This window comes from Formica exsecta, unplaced genomic scaffold (assembly GCF_003651465.1).
Source record: "Formica exsecta isolate Colony F162 unplaced genomic scaffold, ASM365146v1 scaffold223, whole genome shotgun sequence".
NCBI lineage: Eukaryota > Metazoa > Arthropoda > Insecta > Hymenoptera > Formicidae > Formica > Formica exsecta.
Window position 1 is genome coordinate 16,116 of NW_021849528.1, and position 11,605 is coordinate 27,720.

The window sequence follows — 11,605 nt, forward strand, 5'->3', positions numbered from 1 at the left end:
CTATTTTTACTCCGAAGCGTTTGGTGGACAAATAAGGGCAAAGAATCTTGTTCTTCAAGCGAAAATAGCGTTAGCGTATCTATTGTTATGTTTATTTTCAAAAGATTTATAGTATTAATAATCTTATCATCTTAATTACTGTACTTATACATAAATTATGCTTATATAAATTTATACACATATAATAGCTTTTAATGTGCATCAGTGCGCACTAGTGCATCCAACTGAATTTATAAATTAAAAAATTACTTAAATAATAGAATTAATAATAAATTAATAATTAATTATAAAAAAAGCTATATAAATTTAAAGCATAATAATTTAATATTGTTTAAAATGCTTGATAATTTTGTTTCAAGAATAAGAAAAAAGTAAAAGCAATTTATTGTAAATATCTTCTATAACACTATAACTATATCTTATATAACATGTTATATATTTAAGAATTAGGAAAAAAATTATTGGGAGAATTAATTTTAAAAAAATTTATTTTATGTCACGTGCGCATATACATAACAATGCTTCAATTTTAACTTATTATCGCTATCTGTAATATATACTAGAATGGCAAAACATCACGCATAGCTAATAAAACTAATAAATTCATAATATTTCTCCGCCATTTTGATCCACAATTATGGATTTAGCATACACCAACCAGTTGTTTTACCGTAGGGCACCGAAAATTGAATCTGGCTATGTAGTTCCGTCGGCTTTAAAATGGATCTAGTTGACGCTACTGTACCAGCTAGAAAAAGTGACGACATAGTTATTTGACGTTTGAGGATTGCACATACTGCGTTCGTATGTTGCATTACTGACAACGGGCGCCGGCAACCGGCAACGCGAGGTCCCCATTGGCTGCGAAAAGTTGTTTATCGCGGTTCAAAAAAGTTAATGTGTGCGGTCGGTTACGGTGTTGAGAGGTGAGATCCGGATATATTTCCAATATTTATGATCCGTATTTCACGTGCTCGGGCCTCAAGATGGTACGATACGCCGCCCTTAAAGGATTGTACGATCTGGAGAAGACGATCGGTAGCGGCGGCTTCGCCAAAGTTAAATTGGCGATTCACGTCGCTACCGGTGAAAAAGTTGCCATTAAGATTATGGAGAAGACGACATTAGGAGTAAGAGATTTTATAAATGTCTAAATTATTTTCATTATCTGCAGAGAATGACACTGTCAATTTTATCGCAATTTCCTTCTCTGCTTGCGTGTGTCAAGTATCTTTATAGAATTCTTTACCTCTATTTTGTTTATCAAAATACAATCTCATCCTGCAATATTTATTTCAGGAAGATTTACCAAGAGTCAAGCTTGAAGTGGAGGCACTCAAGACATTGTTGCATCAACATATCTGTAGATTATACCAAGTGATAGAGACAGAGAGTCATTATTTCATGGTATTAGAATATTGTTCCGGTGGAGAGCTATTTGATCATATAGGTAATATATCTCTAAATAATCTGGAGAATGTGTTTTATTATCTTCACAAGTCTTAACAGTATTGTATCTTGTTGCAGTTGAGAAAAACAAATTGTCGGAAGCTGACTCTCGAAGGTTCTTTTGCCAGATAGTTTCTGCTGTTGCATATATGCACAGTTTGGGATATGCTCATAGAGATTTAAAGCCTGTAAGCATATTTTATGTCTCTTACAATAGTTGTTATTTGAATTAGATTGACTTATCTTTTTTAATAGGAGAATGTTTTATTGGATAAAGAAGAAAATTTAAAGTTAATTGACTTTGGACTATGCGCAAAACCCAAGACGGGAATGCAAGCACATTTATATACTTCTTGTGGTTCTCCCACCTATGCAGCACCAGAGCTCATAATGGGGAAGAAATATTTAGGTATATAAACTTATAAAGTGTTTTTATTCACACAAATTTCATTGTAATTTAATGCTTAATGTACAATCTTTCTTCTGCAGGTTCAGAAGTAGACATTTGGAGCATGGGAGTTCTTCTATATGCTTTATTATGTGGCTTTTTGCCTTTTGACGACAATAATTTAGAAAATTTATATAAAAAAATACTTGTAAGTTCTTCAATTTCGTCATTTGGACATTATTGCATAAGTAAATAAACTGTATTATTCCAGAATGGCAAATATGAGGAACCGTACTGGCTTTCTAATGATAGTAAAGCACTAATTAAGTCAATGCTACAAATCGATCCAGTAAAAAGAATCACTATTGATGAATTATGTCTTCATCCATGGGTTACATTAAATTCTTTGAAACCTGTAGTATTTACTCATAGGACAAAAGTAAGAACTTTTCGGATGCAAAAAAATTGATTTTATAAATAGGTATAAATGTTTTATAAGTTTTATTTTTATCTAAATATAGTTTGAAAAAGATGATGAAGTATTGAGCACTATGTCCGCTATTTGTGGTGAAAATAATACAGACATATGGAAGAAACTTATGAAGAGTGATAGGACTGATTATAGAACAGCTACATATTTGTTATTGCTTGACAGGAAATTACGTGGACTTTCATTAAAAATAGCATCTGTAACAAAATCTCATCTTAAGCAGGATATGGTATGTTGAATATTTTTCTTTGATATGAAATTGATACATTAAATTGATACATATTTTATTCTTTTATAGAACGATATCAGTTTTCCACAACGCAAAGCAGTAATCAATAATTTTATAACCAAACTCGATCATTCTCCAAGAAGTAGAATAAATAACAAATTATCTCCAGTGGTCGATGTCACTTACGATGTTCTGCCCAAAAGAAGTGATAAAAATAATTTTACAGAACCAAGTATACCGACACGAAAAAGATTACGAAGCAGAGAGCCTGATGATATATCATCGCCCGGTAAGTATTTCATTGCCATTGCAACATCTTAATTTTTAGTATCATGTCTTTTTTATCAAAAACTAGGTTTAGATTTTTACAATGAATTTGGCTTATCCTATTTAGTCTTTAAAGAAATTTTTTTCACATTTTTAATGTGTCAATTTTTAACGTTATTTAAAGTATGTACATTTTACATACAACAAACGTTTATCGAACGTGTTGCAGCCGTAATTAGTCTCGTAGTACGTTTTCTAAAGTTTACTTCTAATTAGGTGATGCTAGCACACACCACCTAATTAAAACTTTAATGAAAGTTTCCGACCGCCATAAATTACAGCAGTCGCGCGAAAAGCAGATAATTACCTCGAAAAGAGGAACGACTTGCTAATAAACGCAATTTGAACTTAAGAATTCCAGTGTATCCCTTCTTGAAAACTTCTTAGAAGATATACTATCCCTCAAGCACCACCACATTTGAATCCTCGCTCGGAAGTATATTAAACTTGTACATATAATATAATCCTATATATATACATATCCTTTGTTAATAATATACAAATAATATCGGAGTTATATGCCTATGATATATATATATATTTGGGATTTTTATAATTTTATTCTAGTTCCAGCAAAAAGACCGCCTGAAAATAAATCAGTTACTACTCCTACACAATGTTCGATATTAGATACCAGGTGAAAAAACTTGTGAATTAATATATATGAGAATAATATATAATATATGTGTGTGTGTATATATATACATATATATATGTATATATATATGTATGTATGTATATATATATATATATATATATATATATATATATATATATATATTATATATATATAGATATATAATGTGTTTTTATAGAACTTCACAAACATCTACACCCGGTAGCGCAAGAAAAGTTATGATGGGGTTGGAACGAGGATTTAATCGAGTGAGATATGTTCTTACACCAAAAAGGCGAGTGAAGAATGAAAATATAGATCCTGAAGAACCGAACATACTGTCAGGAAAGGTATAGTTGATAGTCATAAACGTATGAAAATATTGTCAAAAGAAATTGCTTTATTGTGAATGATGGTAAATGTTCTTTTATTTTCAAAGGGACTATCTAACGTGTCTGCGACATGCAGCGGTTGTCCAAAGCATGTCCTCTCGAAATTACGAAGAGCACTTCGGCGAAAGGGTATAATGTGCCATCAGAAAGGGTAATTCCAATTTTTTTTTTTTTAAACACTTGACACTTTTCTACGCAGTTGTATTATCAAAAGTTATGTGTTATAGATTTATTCTGCAAGGGGAGACTGAAGAATTATTTTCGGAAGATAAAAAAGATTCGTCCAAATCAATTTCTTCTCAGAATTCCTGTTCCTTTGAACTTGAAGTCTGCCTTTTGGAGATTGGTCCAAATGGGAAACGGTTAGTTGGCATTCGCCGAAAAAGACTAAAAGGTGACGCATGGGTCTATAAACGCGTCTGTGAAGAAATTCTTGCTCTCACAGCAGAAGATATCTCTACAGATCCGGAAGATTCCTACGAGTCCAAATGTCCTATCTGAGGTAGTTGTTATATATATTATTTATAGTGCAGAAAAAAATTTCTCAATACGTGCACTCTGAATATGATAATAAGAGAAACTTGTGTTTTAATTTTTTAATATACAACACAAGATCTATGTTTCATTGGAAGATTGGTGGAAGAATATATATATATGTGCAACGCATAGTATAAGCCTTAAAAATATGCAATTCCTAAGTGTACTCACATGTTAAATGTGTAATTATTACAAAGAGAGAGATTATTTGATATAATATAACATTTATTTTCTAGAGATAAAAAAAGCTATATGACTAAAATATAACAGATCTATTAAGATCTATAAAAAATATTCTCGAAGTACGGGTTGTGTAATCGTATAAGCGAAATAATATAATGTAATAGTATTTATGCGATATCATAATCTAATAAATTTATATACTACATTCACATATTGTATTTTTTATTGTTTATATATAAAATGAAAATGTGCGTGGAATATATATATCCATTAATATTACATTCCATTATATATGTATATATAACAAAAAATGCATTCATATGTCATAATTTCTCGAATTCCCGATTTCGACATCGGGAGGGAATAATTATTGAATTTTTCATTCCACAGAGAGCGGCGATATTGATACTAACAAAGAATATTCCGATCGAAGTGATCGACTATTTCATGTACAACATAAAGAAATTTCTTGCGCGCACTTTGGAGCACTTTGAGCCCTTTCTGTCCAGAATATGTAAAGCTCAATTTTGCGTTTATACCACAGATATAAAATATCGCGGCCCGTTTGAAGCGGTCCGCCGCGGCCTGCCGATACATAGAGCTATATAGACAGGCGAAGATATAAAATCACCACAAATCGATCAGCATAAAGTGGAGCAGCGGCGCGTATACATCTTCGCTTTATGGGAGAGAAGACAAGAGAAAGAGAGAGACATCGACTCTTTATCTTTGCCTCTTGTTCGAATAATCGTCGGGTCTTCCCTCTCTCGTGCACGCAAACCCATATCCACGGACGTAGATCGCGGCCGTTGTTTTTTCTCTTTCACCGATTCGGTACCGACGCAAGACAAAGCCTGGTTGCTAGCGGCCTACGGTCTTACAATTGTTGTACTCGCGGCGAAAAAGAGAAAAGACGGTTGCCCGCAAGATTGCTGTACGACGACGCGAAGTATCGTCTACGGTATCTTTTGGAAGTTTCTGCGGAGCTAGATCTTTAAAGAAAGGACGGAGAAAGAGAGCGAGTTGTACTTGTGGTATTGTATATCCAAAAGGAATGTAAATATTCATAAAAGAAAAAGAAAATCCTGCGCGAATCATAGGAGGTAATCATATTTCGAGGTAATAAGCCGAGACGATTAATTGTAAACGTTTAAAATTAATCTGAAGCTACAGAAACCAACACGAAAGAGTTGCGTAATGAAGTTACTTTCTGCGCGTGATATATGTAAGTCTCTAAGTTGACAGGGTATAAATTACAATTAACTGCGCACGCACGTGCACGTTGCGAATCTTCGCTTCATCATTACCTTTAAGCTGAAAGGACTGAAGCGAAATACAAGAATATATATAATCATTTACATTTGTTCATTTAAAATAATTTTATATCATATCTGTGAGTGTACTCGACATTTGTAAATTATATTGCACGACATATAATTTGATATATTAATTTATATTAAGTTTATTTTTGAAAATGTCCCATTTTTTAAATGAGATCTTTTCTATTCAATTTCTTATTGAGAGGCACTTTTGCATAAGAGACATTGTAAAGAAAAACACGATATCAATATAATCGAGCGGCTGCAACGCGTGAAAAGCTTTCTAGATTGCAATAAAAATATTATTGGAACAAGTTAATTATTGGAAAACATAAAATTCAAGCGTCAAATGAATTTGCCGCGCGCGAAAGGTGGCGCTATAAAACTGAGGGCAAACTTCACAGTACTGCCTCGCTATGATGCCAGAACGAAGCCCCGGGTCACACGCACACAGTCAGAGAACCCCGTACATGCTGCGGAGAACGCTCTGCGCAGAGCGTTCTGCGCAGCATGTAAGGAGTTCTCTGATTGTGTGCATGTGAGCCCGGGCCTTGTTCTGGCATCACAGTTGCCTCGTTCCCGCCAACGTATCGGCTATCCGACACTGGTTCGTACTAATTATCGTCTGGTCGGCGGCTAATTAAGGATTAGGGCAATGAGGCACGGTACAGTTTCTGCGATAATGATTATCTGCGACGGTAATTGAGCGAACGGCGCTAGAGAAGCGAAAGAAGGTAGAGAGAAGACGCGCGGCAGAAGCGCGTGCAAGAAAGATAAATTGCGTCGGATTAAGGACACGTAAGACTATCTCTGTGCTGCACTTCTTAGATTTTTTCAATATTTAAATCCTTTAATGGCCTCCAATTCTTACGATATTGAACTGCATTGAATTTGGATTCTAAATAATCATATTCGGCCATTGTGGCTACGCAGCGCATATCGAGAAGGTTAAAATCGTAAAATCATGACGCGTCGTGATTTTACGATTCCTTTTGCGAAAAGATATCTTTTCTCTCTCTCTCTCTCTCTCTCTCCAGAAAATTCACTAACGATTTTACTTGTGTGTAGGAAGAAAGAAAGAGAGACGCATTCCTCGCCGATGAAGACGGGGAAAAAAACGGCGACGGTGGAAACGAGAAAGAGGGAAGTCGTTATACCGGCTTAGAGTGCTTCGAGTCAGGCGAGTTTGCGAGTGCGAAACGTGTTACCAAGTGGTAAGTGTAAGAATATGTACAAAGCCATACAGACACACGCGCACGAGGAAGAAGAAGAGGAGGGTAAGGGTGGCACGCGCGGCCCGCTTCTATCGCTTCCGGGCATCAGCGTGCTCGCGAGCCGCGGCTAATTGCTCTTTAATGCAAGCGAGCGAGCGGGTTGCTTTTCTTGGACGTACGTCGAGGAAGAGCCAGTTTCGTCGACGTTGTTAACGACGAGAATGTCACGTTAGCGTACAATAATTTCGCTTGAGGTGTCGCGATATATATCACGGTAGAATCACGAGGTGTATTGTAAGGAATTTTGAAAAAAACGCGAGTCAGAATGTCTAATTAAATTCATCTCGCGTCTCCTCTTTCGTTTTTTGACGTTAAAAAACGTTCTTCGAGCGTTTCTTTGCACGACGAAACGATATAATCGTGGCATTGCGGGTGAAAGTAAACATAGTTTCTTGTAGTTTCCTCGAGAATAGTTGTGTTTTCTTTTGAGTCACGTGCGATTTCAAAGTGACATTCGTTACGCGTAAAGGAGGCGCGATTTCTTCATGCATCTGCGTACCGAGACGTATATCCAGCGGTTTCTTCTTCGAGTAATAAAAAGCCACGTATCGTTATGTAGCTGGCACTCGGAAGGAAAATGGGAAGCGCTAATCATCCGGTTATTTTTTTCTTCTCTCTTTTTTCTTCTTTCTTTCGGGATTGGTCTCGATGTTTATTCGCGAGAGGAAAGGGCGCGTTGCCGGTGAAAATAAAGGGCAGAAAGCCCCGGATTCATCGAGGCGTGACCGGCGCGTCCACCAGAAGCTCATACATATGTACGCGGCTCGAACCGGACAGTGGCGAGAAACCCTCCTCCTCCTCCTCCTCTTCTTCCTCCCCTATTCCTGGGAGAGACCCAGTAGGGAAGTCCCTCCGGAAAAATGAATATGCAGCGTTGCATGGGAGGATATTATTTTATAAAATTTACTATCTCGTGCCCGCGCATTATCCACCCTCGTCGGCCAACTCGCCGCAAGTTTTCCGCGCTAAACCACAGACCTAGTCGCGAAATAAAATATTTCTTAAAGTGAGCAAAAATTTTCTATTCAAAAATAGATATTTGTATCTGAGAAAAAAATGAATTTTTTTCGCTATAAAGTTTCTTTGAAAATGATTCAAATCTTGATATATTTGTGAAATCTATATAGATTTATTATAATAAAATATATATTCCATAATAAAATATTTTCTGAAATAAAAATATACATAATATATATTTCCCATATATTAAAATATATACTTTAAAGTAAAATATGAAATATATAAAAAAGAAATATTTAGCGCTATTTTGACTGCACATCCATTTATAAATTTGTCTTTACGATTTTTACGTCCTCATAATTTTTACGTTCGATACCTTTCTCACCTTACTTGTTCCTCAAGGCCTCTTTCGTCAGCCAGAGGGATGGTAGCCCTCAATCGAGATCTAATTATAGCGTCGACTCGCGAGTGTAACCGCTTGTATTTTTTCAAGTTTACTGCGTGCACGGGGCTACTATAAAACGACGCTTCTATAAAATTGTATCCCCTTATCGTCGTAGAGGAAACGAAACATTAAATCGGCTCCGGCCGACGGGGGCGGGCTTGTTTCGGTGGGTGCGTCTGAGATTTCCTGTGTGGACTGTGGATGCTAGGAAAAGGATGGCTTCCTACGTAAAGGGTGCGTCCTCGTGTGCGTCCTCGCCGCGTGCTCGATTTATAAACGCAACAGGGGGAACGGGGCCCGCGAGCCTTTACTGTATAAATATAAATATAGGTCGTCGATCCTCTATCCTTCATGAGTCTCTCCTTTTTTTTGCTTTTTTTTTTTTTAGAAACGGCGCGGTAATATAATGTATTCCTATAATGAAATAAATACATATTCGTATATTTATTCATTACATATTGCATTCTCTATTGTGTAGGTTGTGTAACATACGACGAGATATATTCCTTCTATTCGTCGCGCATGAATAGCATTTTTCGCGCGCGCTCTTCCTTTTTCGCCCCAATATCGCGATATCTAAACAACTTTATCATTAATGCAGCAGTAGCGCCGCATTACTAGGAATTTGTATATAATGGTGCTATGTGTTACATATGTGATATACGCCGGGGCTGCCGGCACATAACGGCGATATCATAAGATACAAACCAATAGAGCCGCGATTGTATGGAAATATGTATCTATGAATGAAGACACTTTCATTTATGAAACCAGATACTTATGTACCGGACACGGGCGTTGTAACATCCTGCTATTATGTGTCCTTACCTACCTATTCGTTCTCTCTCTTTCTCTTGCTTTTTTTCCTCTCCCTTCGTCCTCTCATTCTGGCTCTTACCAGAGCCCACTTTCAGTGTTCACCGTTCGTATTAGATATTATAGACGTTGCGTTATCGTATCGATGCGTATAATTTCGCTAATAATATGCATCTTTTTTTCGCCGTTTTCCGTAATAAACGCATTATCGCAATCTGCCAAATCGCGTAATCCCTGCCTCGGTAACGAACATTTGCGGAGTCTGTATCATAAATTCTTATAATTAACACCGATACTGCAATATCGCATGATATCGCCGGAATATTGTCGCAAGTGTTTGATCTCGACTTTAACATTTTTCATGAAAAAGCTCGTGCGCGAGTAAACACACGACGGAAACAACGTACAACCCTTTCGTGAAGGAGACGGGCGAGAGGAGGAAAAGAGAGAGAGGGAGGTCGGCTAAGCAGATAGCAGAAGGGAAAGGAGAGAACGAGGCTGAATGCGCCGACTGTGACGCTTTCCGGTCAGGTGCCGCCCTGACGTTCCTTCTCCTTCCAATTTCCACGTCGAGATCCGCTCGCTCATTCACTTGCTCTTGCCCTCCCTGTTTTGCACTCCCTCGTCCTTCGTTCGCCATGTCCGAGAAAAACCGGCGGGAAAAAGGCAGGAAACGGATTGTTTCCGAATGTAGATCAGCGGTATTTCTTCTGAGGGCGCGTCACGGACGGCAGGAAGTAACGATATCGGTATCTCTTCTTCTCTTGTGCAAAAAGAAAACACGAGATGAAGACACTCGAATAGAAAGACATCACCCGTAATAATTGTATGTATCATATTTTCGATTAACGTCATTGTCGGTGTTTCGCCGTTCTTATTTCGCTGGTCAGCGAGATCGTATCTGATTTTGTTAATACCGGAATAAAGACAGAGTAGAGGTCTGGGCGCTTCTTCTCTGTTTACCACATTATTACTCCGCGGCACGTAATTATCGCGCTGCCTCGGGAGGCCATTGTCACAATGGACGTCCGGAGTTTCCCTACGATTATCGTACCGAAAATCTCTTCGTGGTCGAGCTCCTCATCGACTTCCTGCCGGCGATGGACGATGATTATTTGTCGCAACGGCACGGTAGAAAACCGCGCGCGTATAAAAATGATACCGCGCCCGGCAACCCGATCTCTTCCATTGTCTACCGTATATTTAAAGCCCGTGTCGAAAATAATGACTAAATAATGACTCTTACGCGCATTCGCGTCGCAATAAATATCCATCATTAAGAGGCTCGAAAATAATATCTAAAAAAGCTAGAAAATTTATTAACGATTTGGCTAAAGAGATGCGGTACAATCGACAATCGCGTCAGCGCAAGAGATGACTTCATTCGTAATTTTATGCTCCTATATCGCGGGAGAGTACACTTTTGCCATCCGCTATTGTTATTGTCAAGGTATGATAATCTTTTCTCTCCATCTAAATTCTCTTTGAACCAATGCAGAATGTGTCTCCGCATCGTAATTACGATCGCAGATATTATTTCGTTCGAATTCTAAAGAAGTAATTCCCTCGTTATATTAAATGAAAGCAGTCAGCGCTTTAATATAAAAATAACTCTTCCATTTCACAACACAACATCATCATCGAGTCACCGTCAACATCTACGATACGATCGACTTCGGTATATCGTTAATTAATCCCGCGCTAAAACTGCGTCGCGATCGCGATTTCCTGTTTGTTATAGCGTCATCGTTTTTAATTCTAGAGGAACTGGCATGAACAATATGTGCCATGAGATGTAATTTTGCGTTGCCTATTGCAGAGATCTCTCGATTACCTCTACAAGAATCTATAGTCTTAGAATTGAAGATTGAATATGTCTTTTCCTAAAATACCATACAAGCTTCTAATGGGCGAATTTTTTTCCACGATAAACGAATCGCTAAATCAAAGTTTATTCTTTAAGATATGAAACAGATAATATATATATATTTCCATATTTGATGTTTTAAGTGCGTTTAATTTGAAGGTGTTTTCCACGATACCTTATATAATTATGATTTAAGTAAAAATAAAAAATGTTAAAAATTTTACACGATAATGCGAAAAGAAAAATTAGAAAAATGTTTAATATACTGATTTCTTTTTTCTTTGATTTTTTTTTTTTAAGAGCGTTAAGAGCG

General features: G+C 37.0%; 1 protein-coding gene across 1 annotated transcript; it reads left to right on the forward strand.

The window, feature by feature from the left end:
* Positions 1-817: 817 nt before the first annotated feature.
* On the forward strand, positions 818-4,820 carry LOC115235491 (maternal embryonic leucine zipper kinase-like). Its single transcript, XM_029807327.1, has 12 exons — positions 818-1,130; positions 1,300-1,450; positions 1,528-1,637; positions 1,705-1,858; positions 1,939-2,045; positions 2,109-2,276; positions 2,359-2,556; positions 2,626-2,845; positions 3,451-3,520; positions 3,699-3,849; positions 3,939-4,042; positions 4,119-4,820. Exons 1-12 carry the CDS (start codon positions 987-989, stop codon positions 4,390-4,392), a joined length of 1,851 nt encoding a protein of 616 aa, XP_029663187.1. The 5' UTR covers positions 818-986; the 3' UTR covers positions 4,393-4,820.
* Positions 4,821-11,605: the final 6,785 nt, after the last annotated feature.